Source organism: Chiloscyllium plagiosum, chromosome 3, assembly GCF_004010195.1.
Source record: "Chiloscyllium plagiosum isolate BGI_BamShark_2017 chromosome 3, ASM401019v2, whole genome shotgun sequence".
NCBI lineage: Eukaryota > Metazoa > Chordata > Chondrichthyes > Orectolobiformes > Hemiscylliidae > Chiloscyllium > Chiloscyllium plagiosum.
In genome coordinates this window covers 59,670,724-59,698,636 of record NC_057712.1, presented here as the reverse complement: position 1 = coordinate 59,698,636, position 27,913 = coordinate 59,670,724, and the positions used below count along the sequence as shown (strand labels likewise).

Sequence of the window (27,913 nt, the reverse complement as noted above, 5' to 3'; positions counted from 1 at the left end):
CCTAAGGGGCAACTTTTTCACGCAGAGGGTGGTACGTGTATGGAATGAGCTGCCAGAGGATGTGGTGGAGGCTGGTTCAATTGCAACATTTAAGAGGCATTTGGATGGGTATATGAATAGGAAGGGTTTGGAGGGATATGGGCCGGGTGCTGGCAGGTGGGACTAGATTGAGTTGGGATATCTGGTCAGCATGGACAGGTTGGACTGAATGGTCTGTTTCCATGCTGTACATCTCTATGACTCTAAATGATATGCAAAGAAATATGGGGTTTCAGATCTTTAAATGTCACAAACAAAAATACTAGCATTTATATCTAGAGGACTGGTGTTTAAGAATACAGAGGTTATGCTATAGGTACTCAAAACTCTGGTTAGACTCCCACTTTGAGTACTGTGAACAGATTGAGGAATCACAACTTAGAAAGATATACAGGTCTTGGAGGGAATATATGCAGGTTTACAAGAGTGATACCTGGACTTCAGAGATTAGGTTTGTGAACAGATTATTTAAATTAGCCCTGTTTTCTCGAGAATTTAGGTTAGAGGGTGATCCAATCAAAGTCTTCAACATATTAACAGGAAAAGACAAGATAGATAAATGATTACCACTGTTTGGGGATTTGAGCACCTCAGGGCATAGTTTAAGAATTAGAGCCAGACCATTCAGGAGAGATGTCAGGAAGTACTTCTATGCACAAAGAGTGGTAAAGGTATGTATCTCTCTTTCACAAGAGGCAGTGGATGCTGGTTCAGTTGTTAAATTTAAATCTGACAAAAACAGGTATATGAAGTTAGGGCACAGATCTGAAATGATCTCATTGATTGGCAGAGCAGGCTGGGGGGTTGAATGGCCTACTCCTGTTACTAGAATATTCACCTTTGTGCAATTTTTAAAATATATCATAAAGGAAAGGTTGCCATTCAGGTCCATTATGGCACTCGGGAAAAAAAATATGAAGCTTGCCCCTTTCGCCTCCGTTGTGTTCATTTTATGTTAGCTGTCAATCTCTTCCTTTCTCACTATTTTCCTCATCTCTTCCTTTCGGAACGTTTCGAATTCAGCCCAGTCCTCGACTGTAGTATCAACCTGTCGTTTCTCATACGTCCCCTTTTCCTCTCCTTTTTATTGCTATCCTATGCTTTTCATTCTCTTCCTTTTAACCAACGCCTCTGGAAGCGCCTATTTACGTTGTTCCATTTTCAAAGGAATTTTGTAAAAAACAGGTGTCAAAAGCTTTGTCAAACATCTGTGATTTAGATACAAGCAACTTTTAAAAGCCATGTGCATTGGCAGTGAAATTTTTTTTTAAAAAGTATTGTAGGAAAGTTAGCAACGCATCCATTCGTCAGTTATAAGTCACCAGGGTAGTTAATGATCCACTCTGAAACATATTTCATTTTTAAACTTCCTTCTCTGTCAGAAAGTGAAAGTTATTTTCACACTTTGCACCGTTAGACTATCTCTTTTTGTTGTATTTTGTGCCCGAGTATCGAACGGACCTGTAACTTCTGACTTTGTTTTTAGAAAAAGGGCTGCGTATCCAATAACAACCGCGACACTCCTTATCTACTCGCACTTGAACCTCTGCAAATACCGAGTGGGATCTTTCAGACCAGCCACTGGCCCCACGGCTCTCTACTTCACTGGCGCCACACAGGTTTCACCTTCACCCTCGCCGCCCGCCCCCCCTCTTTGAAGGAGCAACCGAGATTTTCCGCGCCAATACAACATTGGATAGAGGGTGAAGAGAAGACCCCATGGAGAACGGCCTGGAAGAAAACGTCTACGAAGCCCCCGACATGGAGCTCGAGTTGACTTACGACCCTTCCCTGCAGGTGGGCGACGGGGTGCAGTACGATGAGGTGGCCCGCTCCCCCTCGTCCTGTTCCGCTGCCTCGAGCTCGGAGAGTGAGGGGAATCTCAGCGATCAGCAGTGCGAGCCCTCCGGCGACAGCGAGCCTCCCGACGGCAGCGTTTACCAAGAGGTCTTCGACACCCCGGAGGAGCTGGAAGAGGTGCAGAGCGACAGCCAGAGCTCCGAGACTTACGGCAGACACCTGAACGGCAGCCCGGGCCAAAGCAGTGACAATGGCCAGCCTTTCGAGATTTCTCTGTATGTGAAGGTAAGGGACCTGCAGCTCTGGTAAACATGCACAACCCCTACCTACCCTCTCAATAAACTCTCAACTCCCAGACAAATAGAAGCGTTCGTTTTGAAAAAGCTTTTCATCTTCGCAACAATTCCTAGGTGAGTAAAGTCACCGGAATTCCAGATCGTTTCTCTGAACGTTCACAGGAAACGTGAAAGTTCCTAAATATTCCGATTTTTTTTAACTTTCAAAAAATTATTTTATACATACGAGCATGGAACAGTTCAGTACAAACTTTGCAGAAAATGCATGGAATTCCGACATTCTGAGGTTCAATCCAATTGCAGCAATTCACTTCTTATACGAGGGTTTTTTTGTATGAAGCGTACAGTTGACATGTTTTGTGTTTTATTTATTCAGGCGTTGCTTAATCCAGGATTTAATTGTCGCCAGGAACGTATTTCGATGGAGGTGAATGCAGGGTGGAAAGTGGAAGAGAAATTGATAAACTTTTCTAATTTTGGTGGAGAGGGAAGCAGCACTGATGATATCATTGATATACTGGAAAAAGAGTTGTGGGTGGGAGCTGGAATAGGACTGGAACAAGGAATGTATTTCATATGCCAGAAAGAGATAGGTGGTACTGGATGGGGAGGTTCAGCCCTTTTTTCCAACAAGGACTGGTGAGCCCTGAGACCGTCCTGATGTGAGATGAATGTGTAAAACGATTGTAGGCCCATTGTAAAGAGGAGGCGGCTGGAGCCTGCGAACTGGAAATTCTGAAACTGAGGTAAAGCATCATAGACATTGTGGATGTAAGTGATAAGAAATTGGACAAGGGGGGAAAAAAGATCAAGCCAAGCTAGGAAGAGATGAATTCAGTTGCACAGGAGCAGGCAGAAATGTTGGGACTGCCTGGTCAGTCCTGTTTGTGGATTTTGGAAAGGAAGTAGAAGCGAGCTGTGCAGGGTTGGGAGACTGAGCTTGGATGCAATGGTGGAGGGGAGATCACAGCATGAAATGAGGTTAGTGACTGTTGTGGATGCAGTGGCGTGGTGTTTCATGGTGGGGTCATGTTCAAGGGGGAGTTAGGAGGAGGTATCTGAGAGATGGTGCTCAGCCTCAACAATATTGAGGACAACAACAGCACTACCCTTGTCAGCAGATAGAAAAATAGTTGGGCAGACAAAGACTGAATTAAGGTCAGCCTGGGAGAATTAATAGCTGCCACTTGGAACCATAAGTGGCTGATAATGGGTAGTTTGTGGTAGCAACCCATGTGATGACACGGCCTGGTGTGTGGGAATTGGGGTAAGGACATAGGAGAAGGTGCTCAGACCTTAAAATTTTTGAACTCAATATTGAATCCAGAAGGTTGCAGGCTTCCCAAGTGAAAAAATGATGTGTTGTTCTTCCAGCTTGTGCAGAGCTTGGCTGGAGCAGTGTAGCAAGCTCGCAACAGATATTGGCCAGGGTACATGGTGGTCTGTTATTTAAACCCAAAATATTCCCCTATACTTTCATGATTTAGAGAGTTCATTCATTTCTGGCCCCAAACCAATGTGTGCCACAGACCTCAGGGAATTCTGTTCAGTCTTCCTCCTGTTCAATGATGTATGAGATTTAATGGAGCTCTTCCATCAGCATTTGCTAGACGACCTTCCAACTCTCTTCCAGTACCTTACATTGGTGGATACCGTAGTTCAAGCATGATCTTTGCTGTTTTCTTGCTCAATTCTTGCAAAATTTGACATTTGGTATCTGAGCTCTTTGCGACATGTCCACATGCTAACAGGTTTATCTGTTTATCTGAAAGCTATTTCCAGGCTCCAGCTACAACTCCCCATTTGGTGAGAAATCACACAGACAAACCAACCAAAAATAAATTTCCTGCAATTTGCCTCATAGCAATGAGACAACCCTGGGATATCTCCAATATAAATTCAAACAAACCACGTCCAATTTCCTCTGCTCTGTATTATTCAGTCATTGCCATTGCTCTTCAAGTTCTCTGAATGTTACTCATTTCAGAGACCTCTAATAGTTTTCCCATGGTATTTGGTTTTGTACTTCTTTACAAAAATAAATTTATTTTACTGCAATTTTAAGGAAACAACCCAAAGTGCACCTGCCAAAACAAATTGTAATTTGCTGAGACTTATTTTTAACTGCTTAACTTATTATGAAGATTTGATTTTTCATGTGAATGTAACTTTACACCTGAAGGTAGATTCTACTGATATGTTGTCACTTCTCTCTATACATGTTGGGTCTGACATATTCAGTGTTTCCAGCATTTTCTGTTTTTTTTTGTTTTGGATTTCCAGCATCTGCAATATTTTGCTTGAACTCACTAAATGGTTCCAGGACTGTGATTTAGGTGAATTTGCATTCCACTTAGGAAAATGCTTTCTATTCATTAACCAGCTGACTGAGGCTGCTAAGAATTAACTTAAAACATGCTTTTTATTTTGAAGAGCATTTTGCTTTCTGCCTGAGTCTCAACAGTCCATTTCCCATATTTACTGGAACATGGCTTTCATCCTTTTCTCCTAAACCATATAATACTTTTCCTGGCCAGTCTGTAGAGTCATAGAGGCTGTACACCTTGTACACCAAGTTGTCCTTACCGACCAGATATCCTAAATTAATCTAGTCCCATTTGCCCACATTTGGCCCATATCCCTCTAAACCCTTAAGACCATAAGACCATAAGACATAGGAGTGGAAGTAAGGCCATTCGGAGAGTCATAGAGGCTGTACACCTTGTACACCAAGTTGTCCTTACCGACCAGATATCCTAAATTAATCTAGTCCCATTTGGCCCATATCCCTCTAAACCCTTCTTATTCATATACTCATCCAGATGCCGTTTAAATATTGTAATTATACCAGTCTCCAACACTTCGTCTGGCAGCATATTCCATACATGCGCGGCAGTCTGTGTGAAAAGGTTGCCCATTGGGTCACTTTTAAATCTTTCCCCTCTCACTTAAATCTATGCCCTCTAGCTTTGGACTCCCCTACCCTGGCGAAAAAGACCTTGGCTCTTTACCCTATCCATGCCCCTCATGATTTTATGAACATCTATAAGGCCACCCCTCAACCTCAGATGCTGCAGAGAAAATAGCCTATTCTGCTTCTCCATATAGTTCAAACCCTCCAACTCCAGCAACATTCCTGTAAGTCTGTTCTGAACCTTTTCAAGTTAAACAATATCTTTCCTCAAGCAGGGAGACCAGGATTGAACACATTATTCCAAAAGTGGCCTAACCAGTAATTGAGCAACTGGCAGGTGTTATGGACTAGGTCAGACCCCCTCAAAACATTTCAAGAAGGTAGCCCAGACCCTAACTTGTCTGGCTATTTTGAGTAGGTGTAAGTGGATATTCCATGAGTAATGCAGCTGGTCTAAAACACCTCAGTTTGTTTTAAACAAAATAGAATTTATTCATGGAGTACCGAATTAAACACAAACAAAAGTAAACAGATTACAAAATAACTTAACCTATCCGACTTAATGTTGCTGTTCCAAATTCCTGCAACAATCCCCATAAACACCCCTCGTTAAAAAAGATAAAATCAAAGGTCTTACAGGAGAGAGAGATGGCAGAGAGATTCAGCATGGAACACCTTCATCCATGTAGCTGTTTCTTTTGGATTCTCAGCTAACAACAACCAGCAGCTTTAAACAGCCAGACTGCTAAAACCAAAACAAACCAGAGAAAAGCTGAGATGGGAGAACTGGCCACTCCCCTTTCATTGCTCAAGTTTTTTTTTAAACTTAAAAGCTTTTTCAAATAGATAAATGCAGACAAATGGAACCCCTGTCTTTACGACCACTCTGGGAGAAAAAAAAACAAGGACAACCTAACCTTGTCCAAGGAACAGCATCATCACAAAAGTTGGGGTCACTCTTATGGACTAAGCAGAGATGTTCAGCAAAATGGTCACCAGTCTGCCTTTGGGACTTGCCGATATAGAGTCATAGAGATGTACAGCATGGAAATATACCCTTCGGTCCAACCCGTCCACGCTGACCAGACATCCCGACCCAATCTAGTCCCACCTGCCAGCACCCGGCCCATATCCCTCCAAACCCTTCCTATTCATATACCCATCCAAATGCCTCTTAAATGTTGCAATTGTATCAGCGTGCACCACATCCTCTGGCAACCCATTCCATACACATACCACCCTCTGCGTGAAAAAGTTGCCCCTTAGATCTCTTTTATGTCTTTCCCCTTTCACCCTAAACCAATTCCCTCTAGTTCTGGACTCCCCGACCCCAGGGAAAAGATTTTGTCTATTTATCCTATCCATGCCCCTCATAATTTTGTAAACCTCTATAAGGTTACCCCTCAGCCTCCGACGCTCCAGGGAAAACAGCCCTGTTCAGCCCCTCCCTGGAGCTCAGATCCTCCAATCCTGGCAACATCCTTGTAAATCTTTTTAGATTAGATTTTTTTTTTTAGATTACATTGCAATGTGGAAACAGGCCCTTCTGCCCAACAAGTCCACACTGACCCGCCGAAGCGCAACCCACCCATACCCCTACATTTACCCCTTACCTAACACTACGGGCAATTTAGCATGGCCAATTCACCTGACCCTGCACATCTTTGGACTGTGGGAGGAAACCGGAGCACCCGGAGGAAACCCACGCAGACGCGGGGAGAACATGCAAACTCCACACAGTCAGTCGCCTGAGGCGGGAATTGAACCCGGGTCTCTGGCGCTGTGAGGCAACAGTGCTAACCACTGTGCCACCGTGCCGCCCCAGACCTCATGTCTGGAATTTAGCTCTTTTGTCCATATTTGAACCAAGGCTATAATAAGTTCAGGAGCTGAACTTTTTCGCCAGGGTAGGGGAGTCCAAAGCTAGACGGCATAGATTTAAGTGAGAGGGGAAAGATTTAAAAGTCAATGTTAGACCTTCTGTAATTGCATGAGAAAGTGTTAGGAGTAATCTTGAAGTAGACCATGGTGTTGCAGAGGGAGCGGTCCTTGTGGAATGTTGACAGTGATGGTGAGGGGAAGTTGTGTGTGATGATATCTTGCTGGAGATGGTGGATGATTGACATCCGTTTTAACACTAGTTTGTTGTGTTTACACTCGTCCATGTGAGCTGAGAGTTCTGTTGTACAAAGCCCAGATAAACTAATACTGTTGCATACTTAAAAGGGATTTTCTTTCAGCATTTTTATAATATAGTACATCCAATGTCTGTTAGCCTGATGTTTGCATAAGTAAATGTTGTAGAAGCATAGAAATTGGTGCAGGAATAGGCTATTCGGCCCTTCCAGCCTGCACCACCATGCAATATGATCATGGTTGATCATGCAATTTCGGTATCTCACTCCCACTTTCTCACTATTCCCCTTGATGCCTTTATCCATAAGGGCCACAACCAGCTCCCTCTTGAATATATCTAATGAACTGGCCCCAACAGCTTTCTGTGGTAGAGAATTCCACAGGTTCACTGTACATAGAACTGGATGATAATACAGCCAAAGTTATAATATGGCAAAAAAATTTGGAAGCTTCTGTTCTATCTGATTTTTATTCCTCTTCCACTCTATAGAACAACACCTCCATTCTATAGAACATTTGTACATGCAGGAAGATGTCTTTTAAGTCTTTTCTGGATATTAAGCAGCAGGAGAAACAGAAAAGGTTGTGTGAAACCTGTGGGTTAGGTAAATAAGAATATATTCCAAAAGCTCAGGTCTCCTGTACTGGGTGCTGAGATTACTTTGCATCATTGAAGATGCTTTATATTTTTGAATATAAACTTTTGCTAATATTTTACATGTTTATTTGACAGAAACTATGAACTTTGCTTGGCATTTTCATTATTAGCGATATTTTTATGTCTATTTATTTGTCTGGAAAGTTGATTAGTCTCCCAATGCTTTTTTTCAGATGATTTAGATGGTAAAGTCATTAAGAATTGGCACTCAATGTGGAAAATTATCCCAAGGTATTGAATTATAAAGATAAGGGACCTAAGAAGAGGTTAGGAAAAGTAATCAAAACTTAGTAAAGTGGTTAGAGTTTTAGAGGAGAGGGAGGTAAAGAAATAGAAGGGAACTGGTGTAGCAAGCAGAATAGCATACAATCGCTGTTATTTGTGTAAATGAACGTGCAGTGGAGGGCAGTAAGATAAAGAACATTTGGACTGATTGCATCCAATGGTAATGAAGCTCTGAAATAAGTACCTCAGTGGCTTAAGAACAACAGGCAGGTGACGTTGGAGAGGATAGTTTACAGTAAATTGGAACAGTAGGAGCTGAAATTCATCCTACCAACATGGAGATTGTGAATCACCTGGTTCTGCTTCTGTACAGCCGAAATGGCTTTGGTGGGAATCAGAGTTTCAGCTCGGTAGCTAGCAACAATAGATTCAGTCGTCTCAATGTTAGAGAAAAGTGTTACTTATTCAAGACTGAGTAATGAAGATAAAAATTAAAAATAAAGAACTTCTGGAAATCTGAAACAGAAATATCTGGAGAACCTCAGTAGCTTAGGCAGAATCTGTAGAGAGAAAATCAGTTAATATTTTGAGTCCAGTGAACTTTCATCAGATGAGTTTCTGCAACACTTTCTCTTTTTGTTTCTGGCTAATGAAAAAGCAGTCTGCAAGTAAGGCAGAGCTGGGAGGTTATATGTTAGCATGCATGTGGGTGCTTTACTAGGTGTTTCAATATGGTGTGGCCAAGGCAAAGCAGGCAGATGAGGATGCCTTTAAAGGGAATCCCGTGATAGTAGAGGGGAAAAAGAATGCGAGGGATGCCCTGATTAGGATCAAATAATTAACACTGGAATAAATCAAGAGATGTCCCATAGAGTTGAAGAAAGGGGTATATGTGTAGGCGGAACATGTGTAATTGAAGGCTACGAGGAGAAAGTGAGGACTGCAGATGCTGGAGATTAGAGCTGAAAATGTGTTGCTGGAAAAGCGCAGCAGGTCAGGCAGCATCCAAGGAACAGGAGAATCGACGTTTCGGGCATAAGCCCTTCTTCAGGAATTGAAGGCTACAGAGAGGTAGAGGATTAATAATGAATAATTATAGTTGGAGAACTTTGTGTTCTGAATCTGTTGAAGTTAATTAAAATGGGAGGGGTAGATGAAATGAGCACATTATTGTGAACGAATATATCTTTGTGTGATAAAGATTTGAGATGAGATAGTAGTTAGTGAAGATAGTGGTTGAGGATGATCTTTTTCAGGAGGGGTGTTAGAGCACTGAATTTGGACAGATTCTGTAGAAGTGCCAAGTAGAATTAGCATCTGTATTAACGTTCGAGACAAGTTATTTTGCCCAAGATGCTGATTATAAATTTCCAACAATACCGTTTTATGGATGCATTGTATTTCTTGAAAGTGGGAATACTTGTTTTCCCAGATCTCTTTCACCCTAAGCTGTGTTTTCTTAAAAGCTCTATCAATGAAATCAGTGTAATTTTGAAAAAACAATTGTAGATCACCACCTGTCTGGATTCTGGATTATGATTCACTATTGTTAATATGTTGAAAATAATGAGGGGGAAGTGCACTTTTTGCCCAAGGATGGTAACCTGCAATTTAATTAAAAAATACCCCTTTAATGTCATGCGTAAAACTGTGTCACATAAGGAGATGGTGGCATCATAGTAATCTTACTCGACTAGTAACTTAGGCTAATATTCTTGTGACAGGGTTTCAGATCCCACCATGGCAGAAGCTGAAATTTGAATTCAATAAAATCTGGAATTAAAAGCTAGTTTACATATTAAGCATTGTTCATTCTTATCTGGTTCACTAATGCCCTTTTGGGAAGGAAATCTGCCATTCTTGCCTGGTCTGTCTGATGTGTAACTCCAGGCCCAGAGCATTGTGGTTGACTCTCAACTGCCCTCTGAAGTGGCCTAGCAACCACTCTGATGTATCAAACCATGATAAAATTGAAAGAGACCCATGGATCACAGAGTATGATCTAGGCACTGGAAATGTCTATGGTAAACTCAACCCTGTCAGTCCTGCAAACGGCACATTACTGATATCTGAGGCTTGTGCAAAAGTTGGAAAAGCTGTCCTGCCTGACAGTCATAAGTCAAGCTTGAAGAACCATAATTGACAGACAATGCTGCAGACACTATTATCACCATCCAAGGGTAAGTCCTGACCTACTGGGAAGACATTGGTATACAATTGACAAAGAGCTGCCCCGAGAGTCCTCAACATTGACGCTGGATCTCATGAAAACTCATGGCATCAGGTCAGCATGAGCAAAGAACCTTCCTGTAGATACTACCTATTGCTGTCTTACACATCCTCCTTACACACTGTAAAAACACAGCTGATGAATTTGAATTTTTCCATGTTGAAGATCACTCGAAAGGAGCACTGAAGGGCACAAGGGCACAGAATATAGGGGGACTTAGTGAGAGCAACACAGTGGCTCCATGGGGGTGGCACCATGGCTCAATGGTTAGCACTGCTACCTCACAGCACCAGGTTCGAATCCAGCATCAGGCGACAGTCTGCGTGGAAGCACTAGCTTTCAGAGCGCTGCACCTTGTGGACCACCACCTGATGAAGGAGCGGTGCTCCAAAAGTTAGTGCTTCCAATTAAACCTGTTGGACTATAACCTGGTGTTGTGTAAATTTTAATATGTTATTACATTGTAGTTGTTGAGGGAAAAACTTACCTGAACTTATCATCCCTAAACTACCATTTGTTGATAAATCAGTTCATGATTGTATTGGTAAGGGTAATTACTGCATGGTCATTGTGAAGGTCAACATCTGTGTTTATATTGAGAATCCCTTGCATCATGTTGTGTAGCACAATTAGCGGCAGTATCACTGTACTAAATGTGGTAGACTTTGAGTAGATCGAGCTGATCAAAAATGAAAATCGATGAAGCTTTTTGCCCATCAGCAGTAGCAGAATTGTATTTAACTGCAATCAGTAATCTCATGAGCTGGCATTTCCCCACTGTACCATTAACATCAAACCAGGAGATCAATCCTTGTTGAATAAAGAGTATGGTTGGGCGTGCCAGGAACAGCACCATGCATAGTTAAAATAATATGTCTTACTGAAGCAACAACACAAGGCTTACTTGCAAGCCAGACAACAGAAGCAGCATTCAATCGACTGGGCTAGGTGATGCCAACCAACAGATCAGAGTTATATAACAAAGAAAGAGAAGGCACCAAAATATCCCCATCCTCCACATTCTGGGAGCGGTAAGTAGAGGGAAGTGGGGAGGTAGCATATCTCTGCAAAAAATGAAGTTAGAAAGTGTTTGCATTCATCTTCAGTTAGAAAAACCAAGTAGATGATCCATCTCATTTCCTTTTGGAGTCCACTTCCTGACAGATGCTAGTCTTCAACCAGTTCAATTCAGTCCACACAATATCAAAAAATGGTAGAAGGCACTGGATACTGTAAAAACTATGGCCCCGACAGTGTTCCAGTTACAGTATTGATAATGTGCTCTGGTGTTAGCACTGAGGGGGCTAGCATGCTATAAATTTAGCCCTGCTATTACGTAAGTTGAACCAAATGTTAAAGTTGTTTCTTCAAGGTACGCACAATACCCCAATTTACCTGACTTTCAGACTATGGTTAATAGAAAGCACAGATAGGTTTCTGTACTAAATCAGAATTATTATTTATTGTAAATATTCTTTTGACTTTAGCTACAAATAAACATGTCAATCATTGGCATACAACACTACGAACTAAAACTCCAATCCGCCTTACACCCATACATACAAATAAGTCGGGAAGATAGATAGTGAGTTTTGAGAAGATTTGTAGCTCAGGTTGGGGTTCTGGATGTAATTTTGCTCACTGAGCTGGAATGGTTTGTTTGAAACGTCTGAAAACAAACCTTCCAGCTCAGCGAGCAAACTTACATACAGGAAAGATAGATTATTAATGGAGGTAGGAAAAAAAATGGAAAGTCAGTTCAGTTGTATTTTCTTCCTGATTTTGATTTTGAGATAATCATTCTTTCACTAGCCAGGTCCCTGGTGTTCTGATGTCTTTCTTCCCCAAGCTTCTACTAATTTGTAGGGAGCATAGAGTGACTGATTCACTTGAAAAAGAATTTATCAATTAAACAGTCTCAGCTCACGGCAAATGCTATGGGAAAGGTAACTTTTTTTTTCAAGTTTAAACCATGTATGTTTTACTGCAGAGAACATCATGTCCTTCTGTGTCTTTTTCTCTCTGTGTCTGTGTCTTTATAAGTTGTTTCCAGTTCCAGCATGCTCAGTTAGCTGACAGCCAATCATCTTCATTTGTGAACAACTCCTTGGCTGATTATCCACACGTTGTAGGAACCTATAGCCACAAAACAGAGTTCACAATAGATATCAAATTCCTTGCTATGAAATTATACATCCATTACTAGTTCTTCTTACAGTCCATAGATTTAAAGACACAAAAATAAAAAGACATAGTTCTTACATCAGGCAGCTAGCTAATTTGTTTCAGTACAGTTCAATATTGGCATTTACCCAGCAATGTGAAAAGTTGCCCTGGTCAGAAAAAAGCAGGGCAGATCCAACCTAGCCAATTACTAACCCAATTACTAACTCTAGATCATCAACAATGGAAGGGTGTTGTCAGGGCTATCAAGTGGCATTTGCAAACAAATAATCTGTTCATTGATACTCAACTTGGATTCTGCAAGGGCCATTCAACTCCTTCTTTCATTCTGGTCTGGGTGCACACACACATGACTCCCACCCACACAACCTTGTCTTATTTGTGTCTTGTTCACTTTGCTCCTCCTATAAGGGACTCAGTCTCTATCTTTCACTCCTTTAATTTGCATCCATTTTACAACTTCTTTCTTTTTTATCACTATTAACAATCTCTTTGCCTTTTGCACTGGGGCTTTCCTCTATCTGTTTCCTAACACTACTTCTATGTCAATAGCACCATCATCATCATTGAATTTCCCAGTAATATCCTGGGGGTTACCATTGACCAGAAACAGAACAAGACCAATCATATACATATGACAAGTGCACGTCACAGGCTCAGAATTCTGTGGTGACTAAGTTGCCTTCTGTCTCCCCAATGCCTGTCCAGCATTTACAAGACATAAATAGGAATGTGATGAAAAACTCCCCACTTGGTTGAGTGCTGTTCCAATAACACTTAAACATGAACATTATCCAGGCAAAGCTGCCTACTTGATTGGTACCAAATCCACCACTTCAGCACTCACTCCCTTTGTTGCAATACACACTGCTACCATTGTATGATCTATAGGATGCACTGCAGTTATTTTCAAGTCTTCTTTGACTGCATCTTCCAGCCCTCAACCTTCGAGTACCAGGAAGGATAAGTGTGGTCGATGCATGGGAACATCATACTTCAAGTTCCTTTCCAAGCCCCACGCCATCCTGACTGGCAACTATATTGCCATTCCTTTTATTGTCATTCGATCAAAATTCTGGAACTCCCACCTCAGCAGCAGTTTGGGTATCCTTATACACGAAGGACTGCAGCATTTCAAAAAGGCAGCTCGCTGCCACCTTTTTGAGGGCAGTTATGGATGGGGTCATAAATTCTGGTCGTTAACCAATACATACATTCCCTCGCAACTCCTTTTCTTACAAAGAGATAGACTGAGAGACAGATTGGCAGAATTATTGTGTTCACTGTGCAGATAAATTGTTATGGGACTTGGAACCAATCAAAGTAACTTTCAGCCTTGCCACTTGCGTGATTATTTGGGGATTAATGATGATTGGAAGTAAAAGCAGAAATTTCTGGAAAAGCTCAGCTGGTCTGGCAGTATCTTTGAAGAGCATCTGTGGTTCTTTGGTATAACGTTTAATGATGATTGGAAATTTGCCCAAGTTTTGTTCTTCTAAGTTAATGGGATGAATGTTGAATATTCCACTTTGGGTGGGTGAACTATACCATTAGGCCATCCCAAGATGGCATTATTAAAAATTACTCTCTATTTTCAGTCCACATGGTAGACCACAAGAGGAGGATTACTCTGTGCAATGTTGTAATTATCAAACAGAACATCCCTTGACTCTGTGATCACATGGATGATCTATTGTATAAGGCTAGAGGTGTTTAGGACAGTTCTATATTTAATACCTTTGGGTGACATACTTCTCCCCATTTGTTTGAAAGGGATGTTTACTGATTTTTGTTTTGTTCCACTGTAATTTCCACTGCTGCCTTTCTCTCAGGCAACAGAGGACTGTTAATTCAGAGATATGCCACCTTTGTGACAGGGGATCGGACAAGACAGGAAGGGGGAAAACCAAGGGGAAATTTAACATCAGAACAGATGAAAATAATGGCTTGCATTAAATAATGACACAATTATTTTTTCTGAATTAGACCCATGTGTGTTTCAGATTTCCGTGCCCTGAGCTGCAAACTCTGTGTAGTAATACACAATCAGCTCCACATAGACAAAGTTTAATTAGTTTGTACTTTGTACAGTTCCTAAAACAGCCTTCAAAATTAACAATTGAGGTCAGAATTTGAGAAAAATGGATAGCAAAGTTCAGTTTTAGATTGCAAGCTCAGAACATACTTTGTTCACAAATTGTCCAAAGAGCTAAGATTGACACGTTAATTTTAATTTGGATTTGAACTTGTGCTAATTCTTATCTATGAATTGCCTGTTTACCTTGAAACATGCCTGGTGCAGCTCAAATGGTATATTTATTGTGGCCTATAACAAGTATATCCACCCATCAAAATATTCTTTACAAAGGTATCCAGCCTGTTCATTTTAATCGTTAAAGAGTTTAATCTACATATACCCTGTGAACAATATATTGTTTTGGTATCCTCATTCAATTAAGTTATTTTATGAATTGTATCTTATTTAATGGCATGACTGATCATTGTAAATTGCTTCATGGAATAGCATTCCTCATAAGGATGAAATCACTGTTGGTCTGCTCAGGAGCTTCTATTATGCTGTTCTCTAACCAAGACACTGTTTTCTTGTTCACTTCAGTAAAATCTCAGTAGTTAACAATAAATTTCTAATCTCACTGTGTATAGTCTTATGGAATAGCCAAGATATTTCCTCAGAAAAATGGTGCAACATTCCAGTTAGCTAAGCACGACATTGAACAAAATTGGGGGTTGTTTCATCTGCCAAGCTTTGCCAAGATTGGTGGCTGGGGAAGATGGGAAGTAAAAAGCCTGTACTTTTAAAGAGTTCTTTATCATTTCATGTAAACACATTGAGCGATATATTTCAAATGTAATCGATTAGTTTGAAATGCAATCTGTTTTCATACAGATAGAGTATCTGCATTTTTAAAAAGTACTGCAAGAGCCTATCTGGAACACACAGGTTAATGATTTATTTTTACTGAGGTTATTTTGTGTATCCCTTAGTAGTGCAGTGTTCACTTTAATTATATAGAGATGCTTGCTGTGGTTACACAGGGAGAGATTGGTGATAAGACATTAAGATTATTCCCACAGGGTGGATGATGCATTACACAGATATACTGGGCCAAACTCCAACAGGTGGATGTGGTTTATAGGTTGTAAATCGTGTGATACTGTAAGTGCCAATGTGTGCAATGGTGAATGTGAAACTTCTTGATTATTTTTTAATTGGAAAAAGAAAATCTGAAGCTGTTTGATTCACCATAATCAGGCTAATTATTCAAACAAAATTATTTACTTTGATTATCTAGATGTTGTGTTGTGGAATACTCTACATAAATCTCCCTCCTGCCCTATCCCTCTTGTTCCATTAGAACCTAATTCTTTGACCAACCATCTTAATATTTTCTTCTTTTGGCACAAAATTGATTTCTGTCGAATGAGGTTTCAGTGAAACAATTCTTCATATCTTGAAGATCAAGGACTAATCCAGGTTTGTAATATGTTATGCGTTTGTGTAAAGCTCCACTTTTAAATATTATGAAGTAAAATGTGAGATCTGCATACAACAAAAGCATTTTATTTTGGGAATAATGTATTACTAATCATGTTGAAATCTAGGCTTAAATTTTCCAATTAAATCATTCAGTGCCTTAATAAGAACAGCGTATAATCATGTAGTGCTCTTTTTTAACATATTGAAATATTCCAAGAAGCTTCACAAGACAATCTTATAAGTATCATACCAAGACTGATAATGAGATATTGGGTCAGATTGGTAGTTTTTAAGGACTGTCTTAAAGGAGGACAGCAAGTCAGGAAGGTGTAGGGAGGCGACCCTGGATGAATTGTGGAAGAAAATCTTTAGAACTCAAGTATAGGAACTGTTAAAGGCTGGGGGTGGTACAAAAATATAATTTAAAAGGCTGATGGAAAATTATCTTTAACTCAAGGGGCTGGAATGCAAATAGTTGAATGCTATGTTGTAGTGTTGTTTTTCTCCGCACTCCTCCAACATTTTTTGTTAGCAACCAGAATGAGCAAATTTATATTATTTCATTTTAGAAAATTAAGGAGAGGACTAATTCACATGTTTAAGGTGCTTTAATAGAGAGATGGTCCAGAACAAGTGGAAAATAATATTAAACGAGAGCTAAGTTATCCAGGGGTGATGTCAGAAATGAGCTGGAGTGATTCAGCTGCGAAGAGAAACTAGATGGGCTGGGGTAGTTTCTCTGAGCAGAGAAGGATGAAGATAGCATTTGATTGAGGTGTACAAACTTCTGAATAGCATAGACAGTATAGATAAGCAGCCCCTTTTCTCCTAGTAAAGGAGTCAGGAACGGGGAATACAGTTTTAGGATAAGGAGCAGGAAGTTCAGAAGAATTGAGGAAATATTTTTCACCCAGAGGGTTATGAATATCTGGAACTAATTGCTTGAAAGGGTGGTAGAGGCAGGAGCCCTCAAGACATTTGAGGATTATTTAGATGAATATTTCAAACAACACAGCAAACAAGGTTACAGGCCACAAGCTGCAAATGGGATTAGAATAGATAGATGTTTAATGACTGGTGCAGATGTGTTTGGTGGAAGATACTCTTTCTGTGCGTTAAAGATATATGACTATGATACTTAATATGCTGAGTTACGTTGTACCAGTGACTGGACTTGTTGTGATCCTCTTGAGTGAAGTTACAGAGAAACTGTTTGCATTACAGTTTGTTAGATAACATATTTTCAAATCAGGTACAGTAAGAACACTGCCTGTCGCTATATTGTGTTGATTGCCCAAATTTCAAAATCTAATCATAGCTGGCTTCAACTAGCTTTACAGATCATAAGAAAGCACGACAGAAGTTTTCATCTGATAAAACTTAAAGAAAACTTCTTTCTGAATTCAACTCTTGATCTTCTCAACTAAAATTCTGCTGTTTTCAGTTAATTTCAGAAAACAAAACCACAGGGGGACCCTATTTTGTGATTGTCTGTCTGAGTTACATACTCTCATACTTATGAATGCAATCTCCTGTAAGGGTGTAATTTTAAAGATCCAACAAATGAATGTTTCGGGTGCTTACAAGTGATTCCTTAATGTTGTTCTGCATTGTGTTCCAACTTGCGTACAAATCGACTTGCAAGTATACTCCAGAACAGAACCCTTTCGCAACCTGGGTCTGCCTGTAAGGGCTTAATGTGTTAGCATCACCTGTCATAAACCTAAAAGCATAAACATCTTATTCCATTAACATTCCTATAGAGATTCTACTAAGACCTAAATTGAAATCACATCTTGGAATTGGCACATTTAGGTCACTGTTCCAGAATTATTTTGATTCTTTCCTTTTAAAAAGAATCATCCATTGCACTAACCCATATCCATATCCCTTGCTTTTGAAAACAATCGAAATACTAAAAGTTATATATTGCACCATTAAAATGTGCCAAAGCGGAGCTAAGGAATAACACATTGTTTCTTATCCAAAAAAGTAAAACAAAAATGCCAGAGAAGAGAAAAGGACAAGGCCGAGTGTCCTGATCACCACACGAGGAAGTGGTGACTGGAACCCAGCTAATGTGCTGGGTTTAACTAACACTGACCTCGACATGCGTCTGGTGGGGCACATCCAAAGCTGGCAATGGCAGGATTCACGTAAGTGATGGTCAGAGTGAATTGCCTTCCTGTTTTGGTTTTCTTTCTCCACCAAGCCTCTTTCGAGGTGAGAGTGGCAGTCCTTGACTTCAGGGCTGCAGTTAACTAATTATGGCAACAAGGAACCCTGGCAAAACTGGAATCAATGGTCCTGATTGCTGGAGGTCAGTCATTTCATTTCAGTTCCGAGGCATCTCTGCAGGAGTTCCTCATGGTAGTGTCCTAGGACCAACCATCTTCAGCTTCTTCATCAATGACCCTCCTTCCATCATTAGGTCAGAAGTAGGGATGTTCGCCAATGATTGCACAATATTCAGCACCATTCACAACTCCTCAGCCCAACTAAAACAGCCAATGTTCAAATGCAACAAGAGATATGGACAATATCCAGGCTTGGGCTGACAAATGGCAAGTGACATTTACCCCACACAAATGCCAGGCTACAATCATCACCAATAAAAGACCCGATTTTACTGCTCCTCAGATGCTGCCTGAACTGCTGTGCTCTTCCAGCACCACTAATCCAGAATCTGGTTTCCAGCATCTGCAGTCATTGTTTTTACCAGTAAGAGACCATCTAACCACCGTCCCTTGACATTCAATGGTATGACCATCACTGAATCTCCCACTATCAAAATTCTGGGGGGTTATCATTGATCAGAAACTGCACATAAACAAACACAGTGGCTACAAGAGCAAGTCAGAGATAAAATTGGATCAAATTATGGTCAAGCTCCCCTGAAAGGTGTGTTTTCAGGCCACTAATTCATGAGATCGATAACTAATCCGATCTTGTAAGTCAAAACCAAGTATCATTTACTCTGCTCTCTGGTTAGTGCCATAATGTGCTGGTCTAAGAAATTGTCTTGAAAACATTAAGTGAATTCCTCGTGTGGAACGTTCAAAGACGATAGTAGAGAGAGAGATTCATTCAGCACAGAATCAGATCCTTATGTCCAACTGACATACGCTGACCAGACACCCCAATCTGGCCCAGTCCCGTTTGCCAGCATTTGGCCCATATCCCTCTAATCCCTTCCTATTCACATACCCCAACATGTGCATTTTAAAATATTGTAATTGTACCCTCCTCCACGACTTCCTCTGGCAGTTCGTTCCAAACACATCACCCTCTGTGTGCAAATGTTGCCCCTCAGGTCCTTTTTAAATCTTTCCCCTCTCACCTTAAATCTATGCAGTATAGATTTGGACTCCCCCCACCCTGGGGAAAAGACTTTGGCTATTCACCCTATCCATGCCCCTCATGATCTTATAAACTTCTATAAGGTCACCCCTCTGTCTCCAACGCTGCAGTGAAAAAGGCACCAGCCTTTGGCCCATATCCAGCCTCTCCCTATAGTTCAAACCCACTACTCCTGGCAACAACTTTGTAAATCTTTTCATACAAAACTGGCTCAAAGATAGAAGACAGAGGGTGGTGGTGGAGGGTTGTTTTTCAGACTGGAGGCCTGTGACCAGTGGAGTGCCACAAGGATCGGTGCTGGGTTCTCTATTTTTTGTCATTTACATAAATGATTTTGATGCAAGCATAAGAGGTACAGTTAGTAAGTTTGCAGATGACACCAAAATTGGAGGTGTGGTGGACAGCAAAGAAGATTACTTCAGATTACAACAGAATCTGGACCAGGTGGGCCAATGGGTTGAGAAATGGCAGATGGAGTTTAATTCAGATAAATGCGAAGTGCTGCATTTTGGGAAAGCAAATGTTAGCAGGACTTATACACTTAATGGTAAGGTCCTCGGGAGTGTTGCTGAACAAAGAGACCTTGGAGTGCAGGTTCATAGCTTCTTTAAAGTGGAATCACAGGTAGATAGGATAGTGAAGGCATTTGGTATGCTTTCCTTTATTGGTCAGAGTGTTGAGTACAGGAGTTGGGAGGCCATGTTGCAGCTGTACAGGACATTGGTTAGGCCACTGTTGGAATATTGTGTGCAATTCTGGCCTCCTTCCTATGGATGTTGTGAAATTTGAAAGGGTTCAGAAAAGATATACAAGGATGTTGCCAGGGTTGGAGGATTTGAGCTATAGGGAGAGGCTGAACAGGCTGGGTCTGTTTTCCCTGGAGTGCCGGAGGCTGAGGGGTGACCTTATAGAGGTTTACAAAATTATGAGTGGCTTGGATTGGATAAATAGACAAAGTCTTTTCTTTGGGGTCGGCGAGTCCAGAATGAGAGGGCATAGGCTCAGGGTGAGAGGGGAAAGATATAAAAGAGACCTAAGGGGCAACTTTTTCACGCAGAGGGTGGTACGTGTATGGAATGAGCTGCCAGAGGATGTGGTGGAGGCTGGTTCAATTGCAATATTTAAAAAGGCATTTGGATGGGTATATGAATAGGAAGGGTTTGGAGGGATATGGGCCGGGTGCTGGCAGGTGGGACTAGATTGGGTTGGGATATCTGGTCGGCATGGACGGGTTGGACCGAAGGGTCTGTTTCCATGCTGTATATCTCTATGACTCTATAACCTCTCCAATTTAACAGCATCCTTCCTATAGCAGTGCAACCAGAATTGTACATAGTATTCCAAAAATGTTCTCACCAATGTCCTGTACAGCAACATGACATTCCACCCTGGCTACCTATGACTTCACTTTCAAAGAATTATGCACCTGCAAGGCAAGGTCTCTTTGTTCTTTAGTGCTTCTCAGGGCCCTACCATGGTTTGCCTTACGAACATGCAATACCTCGGTTATCTAAATTAAACTCCATCTGCCACTCCTTAACCCATTGACTAATTTGAACAAGTTTCTGTTGCAATCTGAGATAACTTTCTTCACTCTCCACTACACCTATTTTGGTGTCAGGTGCCAACTTACTTACCATTCCTTATGTATTCATATCTAAATCATTTGGCATGGTGACTGTGGTCAGCACTGTTACCTCACAGTGCCAGGGACTCACGTTTGATTCCAGCCTCAACCAACGGTCTGTGTGGAGTTTGTACATTCTCCCAGTGTCTGCATGGGTTTCCTCCAGGTGCTCCAGTTTCCTCCTACAATCCAAAGATTTCAAGCTAGATGAATTGGCCATAGTGTTCAGGGATATGTAGGCTAGGTGCATTACTTAGGGCAAAAATGTAGGGTAATAGGGCAGGGTCTGGATGTGTTATTCTTTGGAGGCTCGGTGTGGACTTGTTGGGCCTAATGGCCTGTTTCCACACTGTAGGGATTCTATCATTCTCTGATTCTGTAAATGACAAAAAGCAGTGGACCCATCACTGATCCTTATGGCACACCACTGTCACAGATCTGCAATCCAAAAAACAACCGTCCACCATCATCTTTTCCTACCTTCAAGCTAATTTTGTATCCAATTGGCTAGTTTCCCCTGGATCCCATTGGGCTAACCTTACTAACCAGTCTACACTGCAGAACATTGTTGAACGCTTTGCTGAAGTCTCTTTAGACAACATCTACCGCTGTGCCTTCATTTTTGTCACTTCTTCAAAAAACTCAAATCAAGTTGGTGAGACATGCTTTCCCATGCACAAAGCCATGCTAACCCTATCAGTACTTGCTGTATGCAATATGCATGTAAATCTTGTTCCTTAGATTCCCCTCCAACAACTTACCCACCACTGATGGTAGGGAAACATGAGGTGATGCGAAGAAGGGAGCTATTGAAGTTTCGCACAACCTCCACCTAGACTGTGATTGACAACTGTTTGTTTAGCTCTGCATCCCTCACAATCCATCAACAATTATATTGCGAGTACTAAACAAAAGGTAAGTAATAAGAAAGGGCAGAGAGAAGCTGAGGGTGGAAAGAGTCGAGAACAGTAAAGGAAAAAGATATGGAGGATGCAACATCATAACAATTATGAGAGAGATCATGCTCACCAATAATATAGTGTGAACTTCCTATCAGTGTCACAAGGAGTACGTGTAATACTTAGATTGTGTTGATTGCACTCCTATTGTGAAATGTATCCTCTGACTCACCATGGCCAATGCCTATAAAAACTCTTTGCAGTTTTTATAGATAGTGTGAACAGCAGAAGGTTCAGTGAGTGTAAATGTTGACTTGATCATATTGTATCTTACATAGTGGATTTAAACATAATATTGTTTAGATTTATCAATTGCTGTGGCACATAAAATGCAGCTATCAATCATGCAAGTATTTCTAGTCAAAGAAACAATAGGAGAATTTTCTTCTCTTTTAGCTGCTAGCTGCAGTGGTACTGGTACTTGTAATCCATTTTGGCCCAAGAACAGTCAGAAATACTTTCTTACTGAAGTTAAAAAAAACACCTTTGGCGCATTCTATTTTTGAGATTGTGTCAATCTTTGAATCAGAAATATATTGTAAAGGTAGACCACATGGCCTGAGGAAAATATTGATATTCATCATTTTACTGACATTTCTATAGTGAGGTTTGCTGTGATTTAACAAATGGAAATGCCAGGAATCTGTAAAATGTAAATAAAGCTTCATTGGCAAAAAATACTGTACTGCAATATAAATTAGTGGTGCATTTTGCATAACTTCATGGGCAAAACAGATTACAGTGAAATATTTTATGCTAAAAGTCATTTTTAGCTACCTGTCAATACTTTTATAAATAAAATGAAATGGTATGCCCTTAACTCCTTTGTCCAGACTATTCCCCTGTTTGACGGGCATAAAAGTGAGAAATATTGGCTTTGCTTGAATAGTATCAAACCATGTTAAGAGAGAGAATTTGCTTTGAACCATACAGGAAATAGTCCAGACAAATTCTTGCCCTCATGATCCAGTATGGTTGAACTTTTAGTGTTCTGGGACACTGAACAGCAGTTTCAGGACTGTTTAGTTAAATGTGGCTGAAATCTTGTTTATCAGCAGCTATGTGAGTACATTTAATGATTAAAGGTCCATTAAAATAACCATGCAAAGGACAAGCCAGAAAATGAAAATACCTTCAGATTTACAATTTTGATTCTGTTATTAGCTTATTGTTCAACTTGTTTATTACATACTGATATAAAACAATGTTCATAAGTTCAAGGTGTAAGGTTTCCATTTGCAAATCATATGAGGCAATCACTCTCATCAAAATCAAATATAAGACTAAAAGTGAGAAACTGATTGTTACCTGATTGATAGGACTTTGACATGGCAACATAGAGGAATGTTGGTACAGTGTCAAGTCAGGATGGTGTGTGGCTTGAGGGATGTTTGATGCCTTGGTGCTCCCACTTGTCTTTCTATATAGTGGAGCTCACTGTTTTGAAAGATGCTGTCAAAATAGACTTGGTGAGTTACTGCAGTGCATTTTGTACACAATACACACACTGCTGCTACAGTTTGTCAGTGGTGGTGGTGGGAGTAAATATTGAAGATAATGTATGGGTGCCAATCAAACAGGTCACTTTATCCTGGATGGCATCAAACGTTTTGCAAGTTTTTGAAGCTGTACTCCCCAAGGCAAGCATAGAGTATCCCATCACATCGAATCCTGACTTGTGCCTTTTAATTGGTGGACAGGTGTTGAGTTGTCAGGATTTTACTGAGTTAGTTACCTCAGAGTGCACTAACTCAGAGTGCACCTCTCTCATAATTGTTACCTATGCACCAGGCACTTAGAATGGGCGACTAATTTATTCAGCTGGTATATGTATGATGGGCTAAATAGCCTTTGTGTACTGTAATTTTCCTGTGGTTCAACATTAACATGGATTATATTATTAACATGTTTTTTAGGCAGTCAGGCTGTGAGTCCAGAGTTGCTGAGACATCAGTGACAAGTTTCAGAAGCATGTGCCTGTGGAGCTGTAAGAGGAAAGATATTCTACAAGGCCGTTTAAGAATTGAGCTTTGAGAACTAATGTAAATCAATCAATGAGCTAATAAGTCAGCTTACATTTGTTTTAAGGATCTCAGGGAGACCATTAGTTGAACATTAACTAGATAAAATAAAATCTACTAAATGCACAGAAATTTTCCAAAAGGAAACTGATTACAGAGCTTTAGTGTGGAAGTAAGGGTGAATGTTTTGAGGTTTGAGTGACTGTAAGGATATTTCTGGGTTAAAAGCAATGAATCTTTTCATTTTATATTTGCAGTGGGAACTCTCCAGAAGTTTTTTGTTTGTTTGTTTAACACCGCGTTTGTGTTATTTTGCTAAAAGTACATTGGCAGTATCTTGCAACTAACTTCCATGGATACCAGAAGGAAGATAAAACTTGTGGCCTTCAAGCCAGGTTCTATCTAGGGATCCTGCTTGTCCGATGTTGTTTAGCTGAAATCAAAACATCTGACACTTTTATGTGGCATGAATCATACCTATGTGACATTAATTCTTTAATAATTTTTATTATAATCCTCTTCTGCAATTTTCCCTCTTGTAGTGCTTCAACAACACATTTTACTGCCCAACAAAACAGGGAGATGACCTGATTTCAAGTGTTTACCGGTGTTGACATTAGAGCTTTATAAATGTCAAATTTCTGACTCCATGGTTGAGCTTTTCTTCCTGATGTGCATCGAATAGGGATGAGGATCATGGTCACTGCACAACATCTTATGGGGTGCTTTACAGAACATGTGTTATTGAACACTGAAGCTGTACTTCATTCTGCTGCAATAGATTTAATCATCAGATGTTTGGAACAGTTATGGACAAATAGAAGTAGGGTCACATGGTGTATAATCTGTGTGAGTAGAATTGAGGAACCACAAAGGTAAAAAAACCTTTGTGGTTCCTCATGTATAGGCCTCCAAACAGTAGTCATGGGGTGCAAGATACACAAAGACATAGAAAAGATGTGCAGGAGAGGCAAAGTTACAGTAATCATGGGGGAATTTCAATATGCAAGTGGACTGGGAAAATCAGGTTGGTAGTAATTCACAAGAAAAGGAATTTGTGGAATGCCTATGACATGGCTTTTTGGAGCAGCTTGTGATGGAGCCCACGAGGCAACAGGCAAAACTGGATTTAGTGTTGTGCAATGAGGCAGACTTGATAAGGGAAGGAACCTTTAGGAAGCAGTGATCACAACATGATCAAATTTACTCTGCAATTTGAGAGGGAGAAGACAGAATCAGAGGTAATGGTATAAAGGCAATTATAGAGGCATGAGGCAGGAGCTGGGTCAAATTGACTTGGAAAGGAGCTAGCAGGAAAGACAGTGGAAGAGCAATGGCGGAGGTTCTGGGAGTGATTCAGGGGACACAACAGAGAACCATTCTGAGGAAAAAGAAGTATGGTCTAAGAAGGATGAGGCAACCATTGCTCACTAGGGAACCCTCGGATAGCATAAAAGCAAAAGAGTAAGAATATAAAGTAATAAAGAAAGTGGGAAGCCAGAGGATTGGGAAGCTTACAAAGACCATCAGAGGGGCAACAAAAAAAAAATAAGGAGGGAGAAGATTAAATATGAAGTTAAGCTAGCCAGTAAGACTATAAGAGTTTCTGTAGATATATAAAAGGCAAAAGTGGACATTGGGCTGCTGGAAAATGACACTGGAGAGATAGTAGTGGGTAACAAAGAAATGGCTGAGGAACTGAATAATTTCTTTGTGTCAGTCATCATGGTGGAAAACCTGAGTAATTTCCCAAAAATTCAAGAGAGTGAGGGGTAGAGCTGATATGGTGGCTATCACCAAGGAGAAGGTGCTAGAAAAACTGAATGGCCTGAAGGTGGATAAATAACCTAGACCAGATGGATTACACCCCAGAATTCTAAGGGAAATAGCTTAAGAGATGGTGGAGGCTTTCGGGACAATCTTTCAGGAATCACTAAAATCAGGACAGGTCCCAGAGAACTGAAAAATTGCTAACATAACACCCCTATTTAAAAAGGGAGTAAGGCAGAGGACAGAAAATTTCAGACCAATTAGCCTAACCTCGGTTGTGGGTAAGATCCTGAATCCATTGTGAAGGATGAGATTTCTAAATACTTGGAAGCATGTGGTAAAATAGAGCAAAGTCAGCATGGTTTCATCAAGGGAGATCATGCCTGACAAATAGGCTAGAATTTTTTTGGGAAGTAACAAGCAGGTTAAACCAAAGAGAGATGTAATCTATCTCGACTTCAAAAAGGCCTTTGACAAGGCTACTGAATAAGATAAGTGCCTATAGGTGCTAGCATGTATAGAAGCTTGGAACAGAGTGGAGATAAAAGGATCCTTCTCCGGGTGGCAGCTGGTGACAAGTTGTGTTCCACAAGTTTCAGTGTTGGGACCACAACTTTTCACGTTATCTAGATGAAGGCACTGAGGGCATTCTGGCGAGGTTTTCAGATGATGCAACAATAGGTAGAAGGACAGTTAGCATTCAGGCTGGGAGATTGCAGAAGGTTTTGGACAAGTTAGGAGAGAGGGCAAGGAATTGGCAGATGTTGTACAATGTGGAAAAGTGTGAGGTCATGCACCTTAGCAGGAAGAATAGAGGCATGGACTATTTTCTAAATGGGAAGAAAATTCAGAAGTCTGCCGTGCAAAGAGACTTGGGAGTTCTAGTCCAGGATTCTCTCAAGGTAAACTTGCAGGTTGAGTCAGTAATTAGGAAGACAAATGCAATGATGGCATTTATTTTGTGAGGACTTGAGAAGCAGGAATGTACTTCTGAGGCTCTATAAGCCTCTGGTTAAACCACATTTGGAGTATTGTGCACAGTTTTATGCCCCATATCTCAGGAAGGATGTACTGGCCCTGGAGCGTGTTCAAGGGAGTTTCACGAGAATGGACTCAGGAATAAAAAGCTTAACATATGTGGAACGTTTGAGAACTCTGGGTCTATACTTGATGGAGTTTAGAAGGATGAGGGGGGGATCAAATTGAAATTTATAGAATACTGAAAGGCCTGGACAGAGTGGATGTTGGGAAGGTATTTCCATTGGTAGGAGAGACTAGGACCTGAGGGCACAGTCTTAGAATAAAGGGAAGACCTTTTAGAACAGAGATAAGGAGAAACTTCTTCAAGCAGAAATGGTGAATCAATGGAATTCACTGCTGCAGAAGGCTGTGGAATCCAGGTCATTGAGTATATTTAAGCCAGAGATAGATAAGTTCTTGATTGTCAAGGGGATCGAGGGTTACAGGGAGAATGGGGTTGAGAAACTTATCAGCCATGATTGAATTGTGGAGCAGACTTGATGGGCTGAATGGCCTAATTTCTGCTCCTTTGTCTAATGGTCTTAAATATTAATCCTCTACTAGACATTCAGAACTATCAAATGATTCATTAAGAAACACAATGCAAGAATAACCATAACTCTATAGTCTAAATTTTCTGGTTTTGTGTTGATCACTAAAGTAACTTTCCACGTGTACCTATCCTACATTGGGCTCAGGAAAACCTGAAGACATGTAGAAAATCAAATACTTTTTTTCATAGACTCCTATGGTTACAGGTGCTTAAATGCAAGTTCTTATCAATTAAGCACAGTTATTGGAAAGATAACATTCCTAATTACACCTGGAATCACCTTTTTTCTTCTGCAACTTTCAACCTTGGCACTATTCTGTACCAAGGAGCTTATCTCTCCACTGATGTTTTGCAACTAAAGAAAAATAATTTCTAACCTTGTGATGATCTAGAACTGTAAACCGTGAAAGATGTGATGAAATGTGCATTTGTAATTACAGTCTGAGCACTCAGCTATATTAAAACAGTTACTGTGGTTCAACAGAATTGACTGATCCAAGGAATTGCTTTCCTTTTTTAAAAATATTTTTATTGAAAACTGTTTCTTTACAAAATTAGAAAGTTACAGAAACATTAAAATATAGCATCATAACATCAAAAACAACAATAAACAATAGACCAA

General features: G+C 40.5%; 1 protein-coding gene across 2 annotated transcripts in view; it reads left to right on the top strand.

Moving 5' to 3' along the window:
• The first annotated feature begins 613 nt into the window (after positions 1 to 613).
• LOC122543870 (chloride intracellular channel protein 5-like) overlaps positions 614 to 27,913 on the top strand; it is a 118,323-nt gene continuing 91,023 nt past the window's right edge. Inside the window, exons 1-2 of one of the 2 annotated variants that reach the window (XM_043682736.1) lie at positions 614 to 710; positions 1,526 to 2,124. In XM_043682736.1, coding sequence (XP_043538671.1) covers positions 1,759 to 2,124 — 366 coding nt within the window. In that variant the 5' untranslated portion in view covers positions 614 to 710; positions 1,526 to 1,758. Of the gene's footprint in view, positions 711 to 1,381; positions 2,125 to 27,913 lie in introns of those variants that run through there. The other variant, XM_043682729.1, reaches the window with a different exon arrangement.